Below are 20877 nucleotides of genomic sequence, written 5' to 3'. Positions count from 1 at the left end.
CATGCATACTCGTCTTTCGACCAGACTACGAAGAGGTTAGTAAGCAGTGTGGATTACCTACTGTTGGTTTCAACTCAGAAACGCAAATCTGAATGAAAACGACACATAATTCTGCAACTGCGATTTTACAGCAGGCAATAAAGAAAGACCCAGGACTTTTAGAGATTTACCGCACCACTTATAGATATGTGGTACTTTTATTAGAACACTCTAATTGAATCTATGGAGATGAAGATGGCTCTGTCCCTTTTGTATAATTTGCTCAAATTTAGGATATAACTGTGTTCATATATATCTCGGTTAAGTGCAGGTTTTTACACAATTCCTTTACTGAGGGGCGCCCAACAATAAATTCAAGCCTTCATGAAGGTCTGAACATGCGCTTATTTTATTCCAATGTATACTGGTTCAGCGTTTCAAAATAATGCAGTATTCATGCATTTCAGACAGAACAATCTGGTTAATTCAATATACACTGCGGTTACAACAGAAGTAATATACAACGTTACTTATGTAGACACTACAGTCCGTCATGCACAATAGCATTCCAAGTGGTTTGCATAGTTCGCGATTATATATGTATAATACATTATGCCTTAAAAGAATTAAAAATTATTTTAGATGGGGCCAAGGCTAATGATGAATTGGCCGAAAGACGAAACGAACATCGCGTTAACTACCAATTCGTTATTGATGCGCTTTATCATTTAAATTTTGAAGGCGCCCTTTCATTTTTGTTCACAGATCACAAGTTAGTTTATAGCACTTTCAGATTTTACTCGCTGACCTTTCAAACGAGCTTCGTGTAGTGCTAAAAAAGCAGTGTATACATGGACCAAGCTTTCACTTTTACTTAGCATGAAGCTCCGAGTTTAAACATGAGAAAATGAAAACACTGCTCTGACGTCCTTGCTCGTTAAAATTTGCAGCAGCGACCTTAGTGATACTGGAGACAAGAGGCCTAAAAAAAGATTCAAGATCATCTCCATCAACGCAGTGACTTTTCTTGGACAGCCGAACTTCAGGACAACCACCTCGGAAAGATCATCGTTCCTGTCCTCGCCGGCAGACTCTTGACTGGCATGCTTTAATATATTAAGTGAGTATCAGGCTGCAAATAAGAGCGAGCTAAAATGCAACCGCTAACGTGTGCTCTGGGCACTTTGTTGGTTTGCGTAGTTTCCGCTGAACGTACTCACTGCAAAAGAGATTTATTAGAAGAGAGCTTTGGTTACATACCTGATGCTTGGCAGGTGCGTATCCTCGTATGTTCTTTGCCTTTGTTTGCCTGCAAGGAGATATAATATTGGCCGTATTTATACACTTAACAGCAGGAAAGGTTCAAAGTATCCATCATATCTTCGCCAATGCTCACGTGGAAAATGAACAAAAAGAGGTTATCGATTCCCTAGTGAGTTACCGTTCAGGACGCCTTCATAATGGTACGATAAGGCGCACGCTGATGCTGGCAGCTACACATTAACTGTAATTCGCGCACAAATCATTTCTACGGTCAGCACTCTGGGTAGACTACAACGGTGATTTAAAAAATCTGGACCCTTAACTTTGAGTATTCTGGACCTTCCAAAACAAAATAGTGCAAGAATATTTTGTACTGAAACGTGTAGGAACCTGTTGAGTGCAGCTTAGAAGAGCACCATAGATCATGGACGGGCTACAACATAACAGACGAGAAGTAAAATGCTATCACCTCGTATGAAAGAAAACAAAGGGTTAGTTTTCGACAATTCAACACTTTGGAATTAACGAATGCAGCGCATAAAGGAACATCTCTACCTGTTGCTTTATCTGTTTATTAACCTTTGTTTATTATTTTCACCTTTTTTTCAGTTGATTGCCACCAATAAGTTACAATTCCACCTGATGTTTATATCAAACGCCCTACCAAGCGCTAAAAAATACAGTTGTCTCACAACACTGCACACAGAGACTGTAAGAAAGAATAGATGGGCAAGAAAGATATTATACTGCACATACGCTAATGAAACAAGGTCAGTAGGAGGCTCTGACGGTGCATTCATTCACATCGAATTTCTTTCATTCTTCAAAAAAAAATTAACTTCAAAATCAAAATTCAATTGTTCATTAAGAAAATTAACAGCCAGCACGGACCGAATGTTATGTGATCGCTCCCTTCTATTTATTATCTGTCGGACCGCAAGCAGCGGTTAATGAGAATAAAAGTTTCTGAAACTAATAACGCAGGTCATCATGGCAAGCCTGCGACATGCTCGCGCATAGAATTTTCTCTCGTCAAAAGGTCGTTCAATTATAAGAGAACTGAGTAGTGACGTGTATCAAAGGAAGACGTTTTTCCTCAAGGGTAGGCTTATGGAAAGGCGACACTGAGGCAATGAAAGTTAGTGCCGCGGCAAAATTCTTATGGGCCTTACCAAACAAATGTTATGAAGATTGCGCTTAAGACGCAGTAAGAAGCACTCAGCACAAGACATTTGCAACGAATCGAGCAAAATGACCAGTCTTTGTAAAAATTTTCGAGCCCAAGAGATTTTCTTCTGAGCCACACCGTGCCACTTGTAATGCACTGGAAGAGTTTTAAATCACCTGAATGTCAGAACACTTTTGGTCGTGCCCTTTCCAAGTTGTAAGACTTCCACCGATGCTAAAGAAATACCACTTCATGTTTTTGATGCAAACCCCCTGGGCTCTAAACATTTTACGAAGATTATGAATGTGGATGATGGCATAGTATAGTTTTGAATTTCCGAGTAATTTCGTGTCTGATACATCTGCGGGGATATATTAGACAGTGTGCAGTGTTTTCAATTCTTTCTGGCTATTTTTTTCCGTGGCGAAGCTGGCTCTGACGCATGTTGTTTGCTTCTCCGATGGGAATCGCTTCTGACCTGCGCGATGAGTGTGCTGGTGATTGCCTAAATTCAAGCATCTTAAATGGTTTCGTAGAGTGCGTTCGCTATATGTTGCTGCAGTTCTCTCTGGACCCACTTTGTTGGCATATACTGACTTTAGTAAAGATTTCTGAACAATATTATCACTCGTTGCACAGTAGCAATACGTCTAGCCTGATTTTTTCTTCCCAGACTATAGATTATGGTGCATCGTTACACATTTCATCGCATTTTCGCACTGTTTTTGGGATTTGGGGTTCTCGAAAGAAACACTGCAAAATAACTTTTGGCAAGAACAGTGCCTGCTAGAAGGTGACGCCGCATGCCTAGAATGCTTGTGGGAGTGGGGCATTACTTAGTGTGCTAATTTTAATGCCAGAGCATATAACAGACGCAAACTACTACAATGAGATACTACACGTTGTACCTAATCTATAGAGCAATTAAGAACTAGCATCACAGAAGTACAGCTTCATTATCGCTACCCCCGTTATACATGTAACCTGTGGCAGATAAAGTAAGCGCTAATTTTTGCTACGACGCAGTCAATGATCTGAGCAATGTTAGTCACTGAACACGGCAAATAAAAAGAACTATACTTAATTTATTTTCTCGACTGGGCCAGGTAGCTTACATATATTTGTGTCCTGCCATACCTCTGACACTAATAGTATTTTGTTAATGTTCACTCTAGGGTAACTGCGTGGTCGACAGTAGGATCAAGAAAGGCACGCACGGGCTGTTCAGTGTATGACAACCTGATAACAGTCTCTGACCAAGGTGATGCAACGACCTACTTGCTCTGCCCGATCCTGTCTCCAGCAGTTGCAGTTCACTATATGACAATGAATTCCACTACTTTTTGTGTTTGAATATCTTGATGCATTTAAGCAGTGCACCTCACACTGTTTGACTGAGGTAATGCTTGATTGCTGCAGTGCACGGTGAGAACGTTGCCTATTATTTCTGTCTCAGCTATCACTGACTCATACCAAAACGGCGCCTAATGAGCAAATAGCAGCCGGACGGCTGGGACATGTTGGCACCTTTCAAGTGAATAAAACCAGCAGGGAGCATCTGGGCCTGCGTGCCAACTCTCCTGGCCAACCTCGCCACTCTACTGAACGTTAGCATTTACTCGTCATTTCAGACACACGTGCATAATTATGACATATATGTCGTTTTTCTTGTAACCCGTAAAACATGCAACTGCACACATGTAGTAGGAAAAAATTGAGCACCTTCATCGTCTGAGTAAAAAAGCGATATAACAAAGAAAATCTAGTCACTCATTCTAGCACATTCACAAAATACAGTCAAATAACAGATTACCGCAAAATGAAACATCTTCATGCGCACTTAGGCTTATATGCGAATAAAAATTGGCGCTAGTGACAGCAATACGAATCCGATAGCTCAAGTTTGCAATAAGCTATCGTCTTTCAGGAGTATCAGCGTTATATATAAAGAATTCGAAAGGGGCCCCCGCGCCTATCCACTGCAAAGTTCTGCGATTACTGCCAAGTGCACTTAGATTACACATTCCGGAAGCGGCTGATGAACTAAACTGGTGGCTTTATTGCTGCAAGAAACATATATCAGAAGGTTTTTGCTGTACTTTTACTTTATCCTTCACGTGCTTACAGATACAGCATCACAACCTAAGCCCAACTTTAGAACGACGCCCAATCGCAGTGCTGAGAGATGAGCAGAGCTCGGAATATCGTTTAACTCTTTCCGTACAGGGCCTATTGAGGATGCTAGCTATGCAATAACTTATGCAGTGCATGGTTTTGACGTAATCTGCCACTCTGCTACAAAGTGGCAGAGTAAGAAGCGCAGTGCAAATGTTTATTCAGGACGCAATACACCCTAGGCTTGTAGTATTTTTCAACCGCCACCATAATTTTGAATTTATTTAAATAGCAATGGGCCTCAACGTGATGTTAGATAGCCTGATTTCCGTTTCTACAATGAATACCAAGCGAAAGCGGTCAAAAACAATAACTGCTGTTAAAAAGAAAGCATTCTCTACATCCTGCTACTACTCTACAATTAATCTACGCTCCCGCCGGGGTGGCGCAGTGGTTACGGCGCTCGATCCCTGTTCCCAAGGACGCGGGGTGGAATACCGACCTCGGCGGCAGCTTTTCGATGGAGGCGAAAAGCAAGGCGCCCGTGTGCTGTACGATGTCAGTGCATTTTAAAGAACTCCAGGTGGTCGAAATTTCCGGAGTCCTCCACTACGGCGTTTCTCATAGCCTGAGTCGCTTTGGGATGTTAAACCCCAGAAACCAAACAAAACAATTATTCTACACCGCAGAAGGCAGAGATCTTTGCAGTGTCATGTACTATGTGCCATGTCTACATTATGCAGTCATGATTCGGTACCGCCAATACTACCGATACAAACGTTGTGCTTCAAAAAGAACTACCCACCTCCTATTCTTAGGCAGGGCCCTGTGCAATGATGCATGTAGACCAGATATAGTAATTGTTTCGGGCTCTTTTATCATCGGCGAAAATATGAGTTCAATATGCACGAAAAAGTATGTCTAAAGGCTAATCCAGCGCCAGAAATGCCGAAATAAACAGTGGACCGTGAAAACTGCGGCGAATGTCGAAGCGCGTCGTTGAATGCCTCACACATTTCCAAGGGTGTCATCTAACTTCTATGACCACATCTCTAACGTTGTGAAGCTAATTTGTTTCCTGGTGTCACTCTTACTTATGTGCGTAAGCTAGTCAGTTAGCTGCTGTTCCTTGATTGATGCACGTTTGTGAATTTCTTTTAACATTTGGAAGCTGTTTGTCACCATGACATTACTTTTCATTAGTGACAGTTTTCTTTCCTTGTTGAAAACATTTTCGGACTGCAACTCTTATTTACAAAAACTCTCTATTATTTTTATACATTCATATGCAAAATATTAACCAATAATATATTTTGTGAGAATCGCGTTCCCTCCAAACTTTTCCTATTATCTTTCCTGGATTTTACCAGTTTTAAATTTTCATTGTGGATTACAGTTATGCGGTGGCTCAATAATGGCGCATAATTCAGAAAAGCATTCAATTTAATATATGTGTTTCCACTTTCTATCATTTCTTAGTTAAGATATTATTACACAAAAACAAATAATTTTGTTATCAACATCAAAAAACTACTTTCACTATAGCAAATAATGTTCTGCAGTGCAAGGTATTATTCAGTCAAAGCACTGAAAGTTTCAAGTGCTTCCCGGAAATTTACAAGAAAAACTTCGTATGTTTATGAAATTAAAGAATATTTTCTTTTCGAGGTTACAAACGTAGTGTCATAAATATGCACCCATATGTTACCAAAATTGTAATTTATTACATAAGCTCCATATACTGTATAACGTTTCTATGTGAAATGCAAATTTTAAAATAATATATTTATTTAGCTTCATTTTCTTGTTACCTGCGCTATTGTAAGCAACATTGCTTTTGTGACCAAAAATAAAAATCCACAAAAATGGGCTTCCTTTTCAAGATATGTAAAAGATTTACAAAGCGCCTAAGATAATCCAAATAGAATTATTGCGCAAAATGTACTTTGGCATTTTGAAAGCCTTTTATATAAACAACAATTTAGTTATGTTAGCTGGCATTTGCATGCGCTTCATAAACCTGACTGATATAAAGTCATTACTATACACTAAGTCTATTTCTGAATGCTTGAAAACAGCATGTACGCGCAGTATGGACTCCACTGCCAGTCGCAAACGGCGCCGAGAAAAGGGGAGTAGGGTGAGGGTGCTGCACAGTAGCTTATGTTACTGGTAGCAGAAAGAGAACTTCTGAAAGCTAAAATGGGTAGAACGAGAGAAAGAAGATTGCTACACAGTATGAAAGAGCACTAAACAACGGTAGAGGGGGAGCCCCAGTTCGCCAATGGAGCCAACGCTTCGACAAGAGCACTGAAGTATAGAGTGGGAGCCACAGTTCGCAAACCGAGCCAATGTTTCCACAAGTGAACTTGTCGAAACATTGGCTCGGCTTGTGAGCTGAGGTTCGCTCTCTACCCTTGTTCAGTGCTCTCTCATAGTGAAAGCTACCAAGTAATAGTTAATGCCAGATCATGTTCTTCTTCACCACTTGTGCATAAGCATTTTGCAAGCATTTTATGCTTATTGTGGGTCTGAAGCAGTCAAAGCGCTAATATTACGGAGCCAAACAGGACTCTAGTTGTTTTTTGTTGGGGCCCTTATGTAAATACTGAAGGAAGAGGGAACATTTGTACTTAGCTCTATCATTATAGCGAGAAAGCAAGACATGTAATTAGAAATTAAGTTTAGGTTTCAACAACAGGAAAGTCGAATGACCTGCTCTTTAAAAGATTGGAAGACCAAACTATAAAAGTTGCCTTGAACATAACTATCTCAACTGGTATTACTGAAGACCGTAAAACAGGAATCACATTTTACGGTGCGCTCTTTTACCGGGGGGAGGGAGGGGAGGGGCAGATTAAAACATTCTATGTAAGAAATGCACAAGAGTGATGCAGCTTTCTTTAAACAAATGCGCCCCTCTTTCTGATTAAAGAAGCTTTGTCCACATCATTACCTTCTCAACCGCTATAAAATCTTTTCGTGGCTGTCCATGGGAAAAGAATTGAGCACAAGCTACTTTTCTGAAGCCTGAAAAAGCACTGAACAAGGCTACAAGGGCAGCTTCAGTTCGCAAGCCGAGCCAACGTTTCGACAAGTGGACTTGTCTTAGTCTAAGGATACAGGGTAGAACAATATAATGAAGATAGCTACACTCTATGAAAGAGAACTGAACAAGAGTAGAGGGGGCCTGAGTTCGCAAGTCGAGCAAACACTCTTTCTGTAGTCTGTGCTCTTTTCTGTAGCCTGCAAGAGATAATATTTGATGTTTTACCAGTTCTATAATCTTTTCATGGATGGTCTTCTTAGCTACCAATACTATGTGTCGTAGTAAATTATATAACTGTCCACGTTCTTTTCTTTTTCAGGTAAAAAGAAACCCCAGTTAAGAAGCAGGCTATTGTACTCCGATTACAAAACCTGCATAATATTGTGGTCGCAAAGCTTAGGTAACGTGGCTTAATAGTTTTGGGAGATTTGGAAGCGTTCTTGTGACATTGTGACGTGACATCTGCAAACGTTTCATGCAGTTTTTTTCCTTCAGGCTGTCAATTTTACCATGCAGTAAGACGCACGTGTATTCGAGAAGGGTAATGTTCCGGAAGATCTATGGCTGTTGGAAAGGCCCGTCGGTTCAGCTTGAAGCTAATAACGTCACTGTGCTCTTGCCCAGTTAATCTTAGTTTTGCATAGTTGATCTTGACTTTCAATGGTTGTGCTTGATCTGAACTGGCTTATCCCACACCTCTAACCAAGCTGTTCGAACATACCTACATGAACTACGAAGTGTGTGTCTGACTAGGTTTGAATTGTATTGCCGGGTTCGGTACCCATCTCAAAAGTTCCGATGAAGTTGGCAGCTCCTTTTAGTTCGGCCATAATGCGTTGACTAACCGCGGTAAGGTCAATGTCCGACCGTATCACCTGCCATCTATTCCTTGCTAGAAGCATGCTCATGATGAGGACTGAACGGACGGACCGACCGACAGATTGACTGAATAAGGGCCGAGGTTGATAATACACAGACAGACACAAAGCCAACGGTTTTTCGGTGAATATGGAAGCCATGATGCTTGTGAACTACAAATAAATCGTCACGAAGCACAGCCAATGAAGATAACGCAGCCGAATAGAATCGCACGGACATGTCTTCCTGTATCCATGGTTCTCTGCCGCTTGTCGACAAGCAAATTAACCAACCACAATTTTGAATGTCACCTTTGAATTTCAATAATACTGATAATTGCTTCACAAAAAGAGAAAGGCACAGTATATGTCACACTTCTTTCTGTGGACACCTGAGCCGAGCCGTAAGGGAAGTGAGGAAGGTGAGAGTGAAAGAGGAAAGATTTAAAGAGGAGCCGTAGTGGAGGACTACGGAGTAATTTCGACCACCTGGAAATCTTTAACGTGCGCTGACAACGCACAGTATGCCTTTGAATTTTGCTAAACTTCGTTTTGGTTCGGCTTCGTATCGGCTGAGATATTGGGATGGGCACGGTGAAATTAGATGATTTATACGTCGTCACATGGGATCAGAGCTTGATTCTACACCACTGTGCGTGACGACGCACCAGGCACTATACTGTCGCGGGAGGTAAATACTGGCCCTGACGAGGCTGGGACAGGTAGATCACGGCCACTTGCGGCGGGGGCTAGCCTGCCCCCGAATGTTTATCTGTTGTAGGCCGTCATTTCACCCGCCATCGCTTCGGTGGTGGACGACGGCTGTTGTTGAGGAGCGCGTCTTTCTCTCCCTCTTCTTTTTCTTTCTTCTCTATTTTCTCTTCTCTCCGCACGAGGCAGCGCAGGTGGCTCAGCTACAGAGCCAGTATACAGGCCCGCGCATATTCTTTTTGTTCTTCCTAGAGTCACAACAACATATCAAGAAAGTACGCCATGCTGAAAGATGTTAGACCAGCTTGAAATGCCGCTCATGTTATACTGCCTTCAGGGGGAAGTGGCTATGCATGAAGCTGCGGCACTGGCCCGCCGATAGCAACATCCGGTCATAATGCGGCGCAGGCGTTCAGTAAAGGCAGTTGTGTTGTGGCTGTAGGAAGGAAAATAAAATGCTCGGGCCTGCTACTCTGTAGCTGAGCCACCTCCGTTGCCTCGTGCGGATAGAATAATAATAATAACAATAATTGGTTCACAGGAAGGAAAAGGCGCGGTAATTGTCTCACTTGTTTTCTGTGGACACCTCAACCGCGCTGTAAGGGACGGGAGGAAGGTGGGAGGGAAAGTAGAAAGTTTGAAAGAGGAGCCGTAGTGGAGGGGTGCGGAGTAATTTTGATCACCTGGGGATCTTTAACGTGCGCTGACATCGCACAGCACACGGACGCCTCTTCGTTTCGCCTCCATCGAAACGCAGCCGCCGAGGTCGGGTTCGAACACGAGTACTCCGGCACAGTAGTCGGGCGGGACAGAATAGAAAATAGAGAAGGGAAAAAGAAGAGGGAGAGAAAGATGCGCGCCGCAACAACAGCCGTCTTCCACCACCGAAGCAATGGCAGGTACAATGATGGCCAACTGCAGATAAAATGCGGTGGCTGTCTAGCCCCCGCCGCAAGCGGCGTTGACCTACCGTCCCAGCCCAGTAAGGCCAGGAACGGCCACCCTTCACCATCTCCCAGCCACCAATGCGGTAAAGATGCCCAGGTGGACGCCCGACTACTGTGCTGGAGTACCCGGGTTCGAACCCGACCTGGGCGGCTGCGTTTCGATGGAGGCGAAACGAAGAGGCGTCCGTGTGCTGTGCGATGTCAGCGCACGTTGAAGATCCCCAGGTGGTTGAAATTACTTCGTAGCCCTCCACTATGGCTCCTCTTTCTCTCTTTCCACTTTCACTCCCACCTTCCTACCTTCCCTTACGGCGCGGTTGAGGTGTCCACAGAAAACAAGAGACAGTTACCGCGCCTTTCCCTTCCCTTCCTATAAATCAATCAGATCCCCAGGTGGTCGAAATTACTACGAAGCCCTCCACTACGGCAACTCTTTCTCTCTTTCCGCTTTCCCTCCCTCATTCGTCCCTTTCCTTACAGCTCTATTCCGGTGTCCGCAGTATGTGAGACAGATATTGCGCCTTTCGTTTAAGTCACAAACATTGGGGTTTCATATGCAGTCATACAGGTTACCAATTCTGTACACTGCCCGCCATAAATGATTATTTTGATAGAGTACTTAAAGCTATGCCTGCATTATTAGAACTTATTCTAGCTGAAAGGCTTCTGGAGATGGCATAAATCGGGTTTTCTAGTGTGCCGCTAATTATGTTGTCATCAGTTATTTAATTCATATGTGGTACCTCTTCATTTTTTTTTTTTTTTTTTGTCAGGATACCAAGTCTGGGCGGAGAAAAAACATGTTGAAACACACCATGAAATTCCCTACTTATGCGTGCTGCTATATGAACTGTACGCCGGTTTGGATAAGCATTGGGTATACGACTGGGACGTGTGTCCCAAACTGACCAGTAGTATAATATAAGTCGCCTACGGCGGCAGCAATGAACATCCCATTCTTGCCTTTTTCAAGATAATGTTCCTCTTTATGTCAATATGAAATGAACTGCATTTGCAAAGAAAATAAACTGTAATTATTTCACCAAATTTATTTGATGACCTTTTTAGTTTTCGTGTGTATTCCGAGAGAGAAAAAAAGAGTAAGAACAGGAAGCGCTAAAAAAAAAACGTCTTCGTTGCCTTTTCTTTTATTTATTTCATTTAAGTACCATCAATTTAGAGGAGAACAACAGAAACATTTAATTTTCTTCTTTCCAATAAGACGCATGCAATAATTTTGCACTTTCGGTATTCGTTTCTTCGGCCAATCTACGAAATACGAAAATTTCATTGGAGTTCAAGACATTTGAAGATGTCTGGCACATTAAAATAGGTGAGCAATGTGTCTGCAATCGAACACGATTGCGCGAATGGTTATACGACTTAAAAGTTCACGAACTTGGTTGCAATGCTCGCCACACCAGCGCCAGCTCGGCATGTGAGCATGTTATAATAGATCAACGCGAATTCTATGCACAAAGCATTCAGCTCACTGGCCATATTCTATTGCTTTCGCTTCCATCATTTCTTGTTTCCATATCGAGCCCGCAATGCCTCCGTAGAGCGGGGAGTCGGCATTTTACCAGAATCGCATCTAATGACTTTCACAACACTTTGAAAACTTAGCGCACGCTGCTTTTGCCTTGCTTCTGACAAGCGATGAGGTCACTGCTCGTCATTGCTTATTGTTCAACGAGAGAGACAGTGTGTCTGACTGTGAACGTAGTGTAAAAAACATCGCAGAAAAAATTTTATGGCGCTCTAAGCAGCATCCTGCGGAAATAAATAGCGATGCTAGAAAAGTAAAATTCTGATTACTTTCATACATGATTTTATTGTAAGCAAACGTTTTCCAACATGACGTATCGTTTCTAACAGTAAGTATTACAAGTATCGTATTATTTAAAAAAATGCGCTTGTCATCATTGTGTGTACGTCATAGAGCTATGCTTATCACAAAGGTACGTTGCAGTGACAAAAAGAAGAAAGCCTTCCTCGTTCGATTAGAACAAAGTTTGCCATTTCCTCTGATTTGACAGCAAGGCAGTCTCATGTGGAAAAATATACCAATAAATAACGCGTGCACAATGTGGGGATTTACATCAGCTTCGTAATTTCAGTCTTCCGCTAACTGCGGCGGAGAAAGCCGCATCGCAGCTTAATGGTGTTTCTTCAATGGACGGCTCTGAGGAGACCGCACTAAGCCTCCTCTTCGCTGATAAGCACTGTTTACAGAGGTGCACTAACAATCATGGGGAGCAGTGCACAGTAATAATATCCCGGCTTCCACGATCACACAAAATGAAAGTGCCGGTGTGATTTGCTCCGAAATAGGCAATTAAGAGGAATACGCTTAGCGTTAACCTTTTAATGAGAGTTCGAGTGTGGTCCTCAAATATGTAGCTTATATATGTCCTCGTCGAAATCGCAAAATAGCAGCACTTAGTATTCGTCAAGTCCTATAGTACTCAACACCCTAGTGATGTTTCGGAACAGTCATATACTCGCGGCCCGTACTAGTGCATTGCAGAATAGTTCATGCACTGTCGTCGTGATAAAGGAAGGCCATGCCGCTACCTGTTGGGACGCACTGACACTGTCGGAACTATTACAGTGTCACCGACGGTGTAATGTGGATAGCTCCATATCTCGCAAATGTATCCCCGCTTAACGTAAAGCCTAATTACCTCCCCACACAACACTTTCTATAGCTGTTCCCTCACTGAAAGCCGCCTACCTGAGGCCCAAGAACCTTTCTACCGGTTAAAGCGCACCTCCTAGCGTCTTTTCCTTTTCCTCACTGAAAGCCGTCTACTTGAGCCCCAAGAACCTTTCTACAGGTTAAAGCGCACCTCCTAGCGTCCTTTCCTGGCCTTGAGCATCATCACCGCAGGCGTAATCAGGCGGAAGCTATAAGGCGGCGTAGGAGGAAAACGTATCACAGTTGGCATTGGCCAGCCTGAGGCGTAAATTATGCTCAGCATCCTGTCACCTGTCATGATCATCCGGAACTTAAACACCTCAGACAGTCTGGTGAATGACAGCGTTGATATACTATCTATATCTGATCTCCCGAGGGTAACATTAATCATATGTAGGATCACTATTTTGTATCTATGTGGACAGGAATCCATATCCAAAATTCGATAGCCGCCTTCGCGTACTTGGCGCTTGTTACTGCTTTACGTATGCCTGTCGCCTGCGTTAACGGATTCGGCTTTCTATACTGGCCTAGCTATCTCCGAACACGAGAACCTTTTCAACAGCCATGTCGTAAAACAATTGTCCGCCGTCATCAGCGTCGATCATTTCAAGCTTTTGATCGTGAGTTCGCAACTTCATATTAGCCTATGAATGACTATGAATGTTTTATCATAACTATACGATTTAGGCTGTAGTAAACATTCAAGTCACGGACCTCAGGACAGAAACAACAGACAGTAGTCGTGTCGTGTTTTCTAATGGCTTGAAGGGGAAGGAGGCAAGAATGTACAGACGTCATATTTTCACATATAATCTAACCACAAGGGCATCAGCCACTGTATTTTGACTGTTGCAGCAAGCGGCTTTTCTAGTATATGCGTCTAGCTGCGGCCGGCCGAGGCGAACGTTTACGTTGATACACGAGAGGGATGCAATTTTTCACCTCTTATTTTGAGTCACTTTTACTAGTTAAACTAAGATGGCATTGAAAAAATAAATACAAGCACGTAGGCAAAACGACCCAGGCCCTTGCTGTTTCATAGCACCAAGCTCAGGCGTGACATAACACTAAACATTGCAGTGACGTAATTTTTGTAATCATGCCCTAAAAATATTTGGAGGACACATCACCTCCGCTTTTAAGGGTATTATACAACAATTTTGATATCTACCGTCAAACGCCTCACATTGGGAATGCACTTTGCTAGTGACTTAGTCGCTAATCTCTCAACTTGTGACTACAATATATGGCACGTACTCATTAGCATCCATTCGTATGCTATGACTTTATATGAATATCCGCCCACATAGATATTAAGTTCCTCTTTAACCAAGCATTACGAACGTGCCTCCGGAGTTTAGTGGTAGCGGCGCTGCCTCGAAATCCAAGGATCCCAATGAGTTCGATGACCATTTCAAAAGAGCTATACCAATGTTGGCAGCTATTGCCAATTTGGCCATGACATGTGGCCTCTTGAAGTCACACAACTCGCCGACCAATAAGTTCCCGAAAATGTGACCTACGAACTCCCACTTACCGAAGACTTGTTGAGTCTTTATGGACAATGATGAACCCGTCAGGACGAGTCCCTTAACGATGTATCATCTAAAATGCGCGTTTCACTGCTTGCCTTGATACCAGGACTGAAAACATTCAAGAGCTGTTGATTTCAAAAGCAGTCAAGAAGTAGGATTTACTGAAAAATGTCGAGCATGTAGCAAGTCATGGCTGCAAGAAGTAGTCTTTAAAAAATTTAGCAATGCTTTACGTCTGGACGAAAATCGGCTCGAACTTGTAATTCCAAGGCATATTTGTTACCTTTGCCCTGCCTAAAGGCACCTTTGGTGAGCTCATTACAAACAGATAGGTCAGATTCAAAAGCTTAACGAGGACTGGGGTTTTCCCAGCTTTGACACCGCAGGTAGCAAAAAGGCTCTTGCACAGCTTCCGTCCTCACCTTTAGATCCTGGTCCACATGACGCTCGTGATATACAGGCCGTACCATGCATGTCACAATGAAGGCAGGTGGTGCTGTTGCACTCCCTGAAGTTTAGTTTCCCAGCAAAATTATTCACATTATTGAAAGATTGAACAGCCGTCACCGCACATTAGTTGGCAGAGTACTGCATGCGAAATGTGGCGGTCGGCGGTTCTGATTCCACCAGCGACGCGTGAATGTTCATTTCAGTGCCAGCCCGACCGATCGAAAGGCCCTTCAGCGGCGTAATGTTTTCAGGGTCCATCGGCATGGAGCAGAATGAAGATAACAAGCACATGTGGAAGGGTAGGGATGCGGCCTTTCGAAGCATCCTTGCAAGGCATGTGGGGTCTGTGGAGTCCGGCAAGCGAGCAGCGTGAAGTATGGTTTTGCTCAGGGTCACCTACTGCTAACTTCTGCGTACGCGGTCGGCTGACTTTAGCCGTGCCGTGTATATGGCTTCTGTTGATTTGTGCTGGTAACATTGAGACAAATCCTGGCCCTGAGAAATCTGATCAAGTTCTCGCTGCTACCGAAGACATGTCATTGTCCAGTGAGAAGTTTCAAGAAGAACTCTTTAGAAAAATCAAAGACGCGCAGCTCAGCTTCACAGAAATCAAACGGCGGCTATCCCAATTAGAAGAAAACTCGGATGTTGTTGGTTGACGTCTTTAAAGAAATCAACAACTTGGGATCGATGCTGAAGGTATCCTAATACAGGCTTCAAGGCATAGAAACAACACAAATGCGTGAGTCAAGCATAGTCGTTGATGACTGTAACAACAGAATGCTTAGAAATAACTTGATCTTCAAAGGCGTCGCAGAGGAAATAACAGAAACATGGAAAGATACCTAGGAAGTTGTGACTAAGTTTGTAAACAGGAACTTGGGAATCTCAGTTGGCGAAATCAAAAGTGTACACAGAATAGGACAGCGAAAGCAGAGCAGCATCCGCCCAATAATTTTGAAGTTCTTAAATTTCAAGGACAAGACCAACATTCTCAAAAATGCTTTCAAACTTAAAGAGCTTCCGTCTGTATAGAGGAGAACATTTCGAATAAGATGCAATTTATTAGGAAACAGCTTAGAGACTTCACTCGAAGTATACGAAATCCTGGTAAAAAGTATAAGCTCTTATTTGATCGGCTCCTTCTTTACTCATGTAAGAGTGCCACTAGAAAAGTGATTGCTCTCCCAAAGCGCGATTCCAAAGAAGTGGATGTTTGTTCCAATTGCGGCACGAACGAAATGTCTACCCATTCTGATTCTGAAGATACTCAGTAACACAGACTACAGAATAAACCCATAAGCTCAGCATTGTTAATTTTATTGTCAAACTTTCGTAGCCTGTATCTGAGCAAGATAATTTGTGTGCATATGTCAACGCTTGCTCAGCCGACCATGTTTTGGGTACAGACACCTGGTTATCACCCGATATTGCTGATACGGAACTATCTTGTCCATCCAGTTTTCATAATTTAGGAAAGATCGCGTTACCTCGCGCTGTGGTGGGGTGCTAATCGCCGTAAAGAAAAGCCTACAAGCGCATGTTGTTGATATAGGATCGTGCCTGGAAATTTTGGAGTTGCATTACGTCTATAGTCGTCGATAACTTGCGCCGTTGGGGTCTGCTATTTCCCACCTTATTCACACGAGGAACTTGCTGAAAAGCTGAATGAATCTCTAACGTACATACAGATCAAATTTCCATGTTCACCAATATTCTTGGCCGGTGACTTCAATTATCCGAATATTGAGTGGTAGGCATTCGCCCCTTGACGGCGCAAGAAAGCGTGAATGCCAGAATTTTCTGGATGTGTTAGCACTTTTCAACATATACACCAAATAGTTTCCACACCTACACGTGGCGATTCAATCTTAGATATAGCGCTGACAACGCAGCCTGACCAAACGTCTGTAAATGCGCTGAATGGTCTCAGCGACCACAATGTTTTGCAGTGCAATTTCACAGTAGCCAACAATAAACCAGAAAAACCAAATAAAATTATATTTGATTATACCAGAGCAGATACTGATCTGATACTTAACGAGCTACTATTGTTCTCCGCAGATATTTTTTGTTCTTTCAGTTCGCGGGACGCGAATAAAAACTGGTCTCTTATTCGCAATAAATTAATCTTTGTAAAAGATAAGTACGTACGTAAAGTTACCATCACGACATCTACAGAGAGCACATGGTTCACAAGGAGCGTCACAAGATGTATAAACAAAAAGAAAAGGTGACACGCGAAAGCTAAAAAGTCAGCATTTGAGCGCGGTTGAGATCAATAAGGTACACATTCCCAACAGTGCAAAACTGAAATCGAAATCGCAAAGGATACGTTCTTAACAGTGGCATTTAACATCTGCTAAAAAGCAATCCTCAAATATTTTGCCGCGTTGTTAATTCAAACTATGGTACAAACGCCTCAGTGTCAATAAATAAAGAAGGAAAGCTCCTTAGTTCCCTGAAGTAGCACAAGAATTTAGCCAATTTTTCTGCTCATTTTTCACTGATAAGAGCCCTTTACCTACTAACCTGCAATTCCCAGAGCTGCATGAAACCATGCCCGACATAACTGTCACATCAGAAGATGTGTCCTCTGCCATAGACCGTCTCCCTGCTAACTGTGCACCCGGCCTCGATAAGATATGTCCAAAATTACTAAAAATAGCGAAGCCTGCAATATGCTCTATCTTAGCTGCTATTTTTCACGAATCCATTGATACGGGTTTTGTCCCAAACGTCTGAAACATTGTGCGTGTCATACCCGTTTTCAAATCTGGCGATGCCTCTCTGCCATCAAATTACAGACCAATTTCTTTACCTAATATAAGCTGCGAATTGCTAGAGCACATAATTTCCTCCGCAATTGGGTCATCTGGTGAAGCATAACTTCTTTTTTTCCAATCAGAACGGCTTCCTACATGATAGGTTTTGCGAAGCACAACTGTTTGAATTGGTTACTGACCTCCATCATGCTGTTCATGCTCACTCTAAAATAGACGCCGTATTTATAGATTTCGCCAAAGCATTCGACAAAGTCCCACACATACTTCCAAGAAAGAAGCTTGAGAATTTAAGCATAAATTGTAAGCTAGGTTATTTGTTGGATAAGGAGTTTTTTTGCTAATCGCAATGAATCAGTCTTTGTTAACAGCTATTCTTCCTCCCACTTCCCCTTCAAATCTGGAGTGCCGCAAGGGTCTGTCTGGGACCTATCTTGTTCTTAGTTTATATAAATTATATCAGTAATAACCTTAATTCCATGGTCAGATTATTTGCTGATGATTGCGTGACACACAGACAGATAACTGATCTTTCGGACTGTACTCCTTCACAATCAGACATTGATAAGATTAACAATTGGAGCACACAATTTCAAATGAAAATGAACACTTTAAAAACAAAACTTGTCAGATTTACCACAACATCTAGCACCGAACCATATCATTACACTTTGAACAATGTGCGTATTGAATCGGTACCCATCATAAAGTATTTAGGTGTACATTTAGCATCAGACCTTTCATGGAACTGTCACTTAGATACGGTTTTCAATAAGGCTTCCAGAACACTCGGCTTCAAAAGACGCAATCTGCGTTTAACTAATCCAGACACAAAGCTATAGCATATACTACATTAGTGCGCTCTAAATTTGAGTACGCCCCCTTAATTTGGAACCCTCATCAAGCATACCTAGTAAAAAAATTAGTGTCTCTGCAAAATAAAGCCGCCCGTTTCATATCTAAAAAACTATTCGCGATCAGCAAGTATAACTGAAATAAAAACCGCCCTCAACTTACCTCTTCTTGAAAGACGGAGAAAGTTTTCCGTATTATCCTTTCTCTACAAATTATATTATAGTCATTCCTCTTTTGCATTGTATCGTATCACGCCGGCCAATCACATATTCCCACGCATTGACCACCAACTGAAGGTGCAACCCATCTTTGCTCGAACCAATCTTTTCCTTCACTCGCCTTTCCTCCTCGCCATCCGTCAATGAATCTGCTCCCTGCCACCCTTGCATCTTCCAGTGATTACAAAACGTTTGCAACCGGCCTAAAAAGTCACTTCAAGCTGTAACCTTCATCTTTGCATTTCTTTTTTATGTTCGTGTTGAAGCGCTGCTCTCCGAAAAACAGGATGTTTGTTGCCACCTGTATTTTTTTTTATTTTGAGTGTTTGAAGCACTAGCTGTACAACATTATGTTCCTGGCTAACGACTTTGTAACTATCGCTAGTGTCCTTGCTAGCGAATGTATACTTATCGCAATTTTGGATGCATTGTTTTTACTCATTCTCCACCTTCCGCCCCCTCCTCCCCTCTGTAATGCCCACTCGGGCCTTTAGGGTATTTGAATAAATAAATAACTGACATCATCGCGCAGCGTCTGGTCGGCAGATTGTCTGATGTCCAGGGCTTAAAATGAGGGAGGGGTCTGAAACCCTCCAACCGTATTAAAGAATGTTCTGAGACCCCGCACGCTGCATTGGGCAATGACTGCATGCGTATAAAGCAGGCAACCATTTTTTATTATTTTTATATTTTTATTGTGAAACGCACATCATAATTCTCCTTGTTTACAGTGAGGATGATAGTTAAAATAAATAAATCCTGTCCCCAGCGGGCATCGAATCACCACCTCTTAGATACTCAGCCTAGCGATTTAACCAGCTGCGCTACGCCCGGGTTTTTCTCTTTAATTCCTGTTAACAATGAAAAATACAGTGGGCGAAGTCAAAGCGTAATACCAAAAAGAGCTAGAGAAAAAGGAAGGCTTCACAAAGTTTCAAAAACGGTTTAGGTTAGCCAGCTCGCTCAAAACAGGCATCCATTCATGTTTCTCACTTTGGGTATTTTAAATGGCGTTCAAGTAATTTATACTTTCAATGATATACTCCTTTGCGGAGCGAGCATCCCTGTTCGCGTGTCTCACAGCAATTCTCGTTTTCCATGCACTGTGGAAGCAGAGCAACGTGAATAAGTCATATGGCACACCCCCTTGATTATGGACAGGCAGGAACCGTATACCATATGGTGTAATTTTCAAGTCAGTTTTTAATGTCCTCTGCAGGATATCCCACAGAAAGGCTGCATCCCAGCAGTCAAGGAAAATATGGTCTATGGTGTCCGGCTTATGGCATATCAAGGTGTGACAGATCGAATCGTGGATCGCACATCATATTTTTTTGTCTACAGCGACGATGATAGTAGCGGTGACAATGGCACTGCAATTAGTGATAATGATGACATTAGTAATAATGATGACCGAGCATTTAGTTGATAATGATAATGAGAGAAAACGCGATGCACCCTGTGCACCAGCAACACTTAGCCATTCGCATTTCTGCAGAGTAGATTTCACAGTAAGGGGGGGGGGAGGGGGGGGGGGCTCTCATAAGTTTTTTATTCGTTCTCACTTTGTCCAATTGAGAAGGCAATAATTGTTTATATTTTCCTTACATAATTGATTACACCTTCAATGTGTAATTAAATTCATGCTTCTATAAAATGCCTTTGAAGCTCAGTGTTGCTTTAAAAAGCGCAAATGAGGCACATTTATTCGATGTCAAGAGTACTATATACAAGGCTTTGTGAAAAAAATGATCAATATATTTCACGTGCAGACGTTTCGTTTCACTATGAGGTGGTTTTCGTCACGTACCGTCGAGTGCACTGCCTGGGCGAGGGGATAATTTTTCGTCACTGGTGTTCCATAAATTGAACAAAGAATCATTTTTAAAAAGGGTTTCTCCACTATGTATAAAGTGATCTGCAAAGCTGGCTGCCAGCCATTTTCTCTCTCTATCCCTCTCTATTTCTCTCTCCACCTGCGCCTAATTGACTAGGAACTCGGCCCCTGCTATGGGGCCAGACTTTACGTACTGGTGCCGTCACGAGACCACATGACATGGCCGAGTAGACAGGAGCTGTCAACTCGGGATTCTCCTTTGAAACGGGAAAGGTAGGACTTGGTTAAGAATAGTCTTTATGTTTATGTGGAGTGATCCTTCAATTATTGCGGTAACTTAGAAGAGCAGAGACATTACACTGCCAACCAAGATCCGTATAACTCGTGCCATGGTCTTTCCAATTGT

At 42.5% G+C, this 20877-nt stretch overlaps 1 protein-coding gene across 2 annotated transcripts; it reads left to right on the top strand.

The window, feature by feature from the left end:
• Window positions 1-1080: 1080 nt before the first annotated feature.
• On the top strand, window positions 1081-11106 carry LOC146198792 (uncharacterized). 2 transcript variants are annotated; one of them, XM_084592654.1, is made up of 5 exons: window positions 1081-1253; window positions 1852-2012; window positions 3586-3671; window positions 7894-7974; window positions 10863-11106. In XM_084592654.1, exons 1-5 carry the CDS (start codon window positions 1134-1136, stop codon window positions 11012-11014), a joined length of 600 nt encoding a protein of 199 aa, XP_084448780.1. In that variant the 5' UTR covers window positions 1081-1133; the 3' UTR covers window positions 11015-11106. The 2 variants fall into 2 exon arrangements, with proteins under 2 accessions (XP_084448780.1, XP_084448781.1); XM_084592655.1 differs by lacking the exon at window positions 1852-2012 and having other exon boundaries at window positions 1090-1253.
• The last annotated feature ends 9771 nt before the right edge of the window (window positions 11107-20877 follow it).

This window comes from Amblyomma maculatum, chromosome 2, assembly GCF_055883805.1.
Source record: "Amblyomma maculatum isolate TAMU_Amacu chromosome 2, ASM5588380v1, whole genome shotgun sequence".
Lineage (NCBI taxonomy): Eukaryota > Metazoa > Arthropoda > Arachnida > Ixodida > Ixodidae > Amblyomma > Amblyomma maculatum.
Note: the sequence above shows the minus strand (reverse complement) of the source record. Positions and strands in the feature narration are given on the sequence as shown.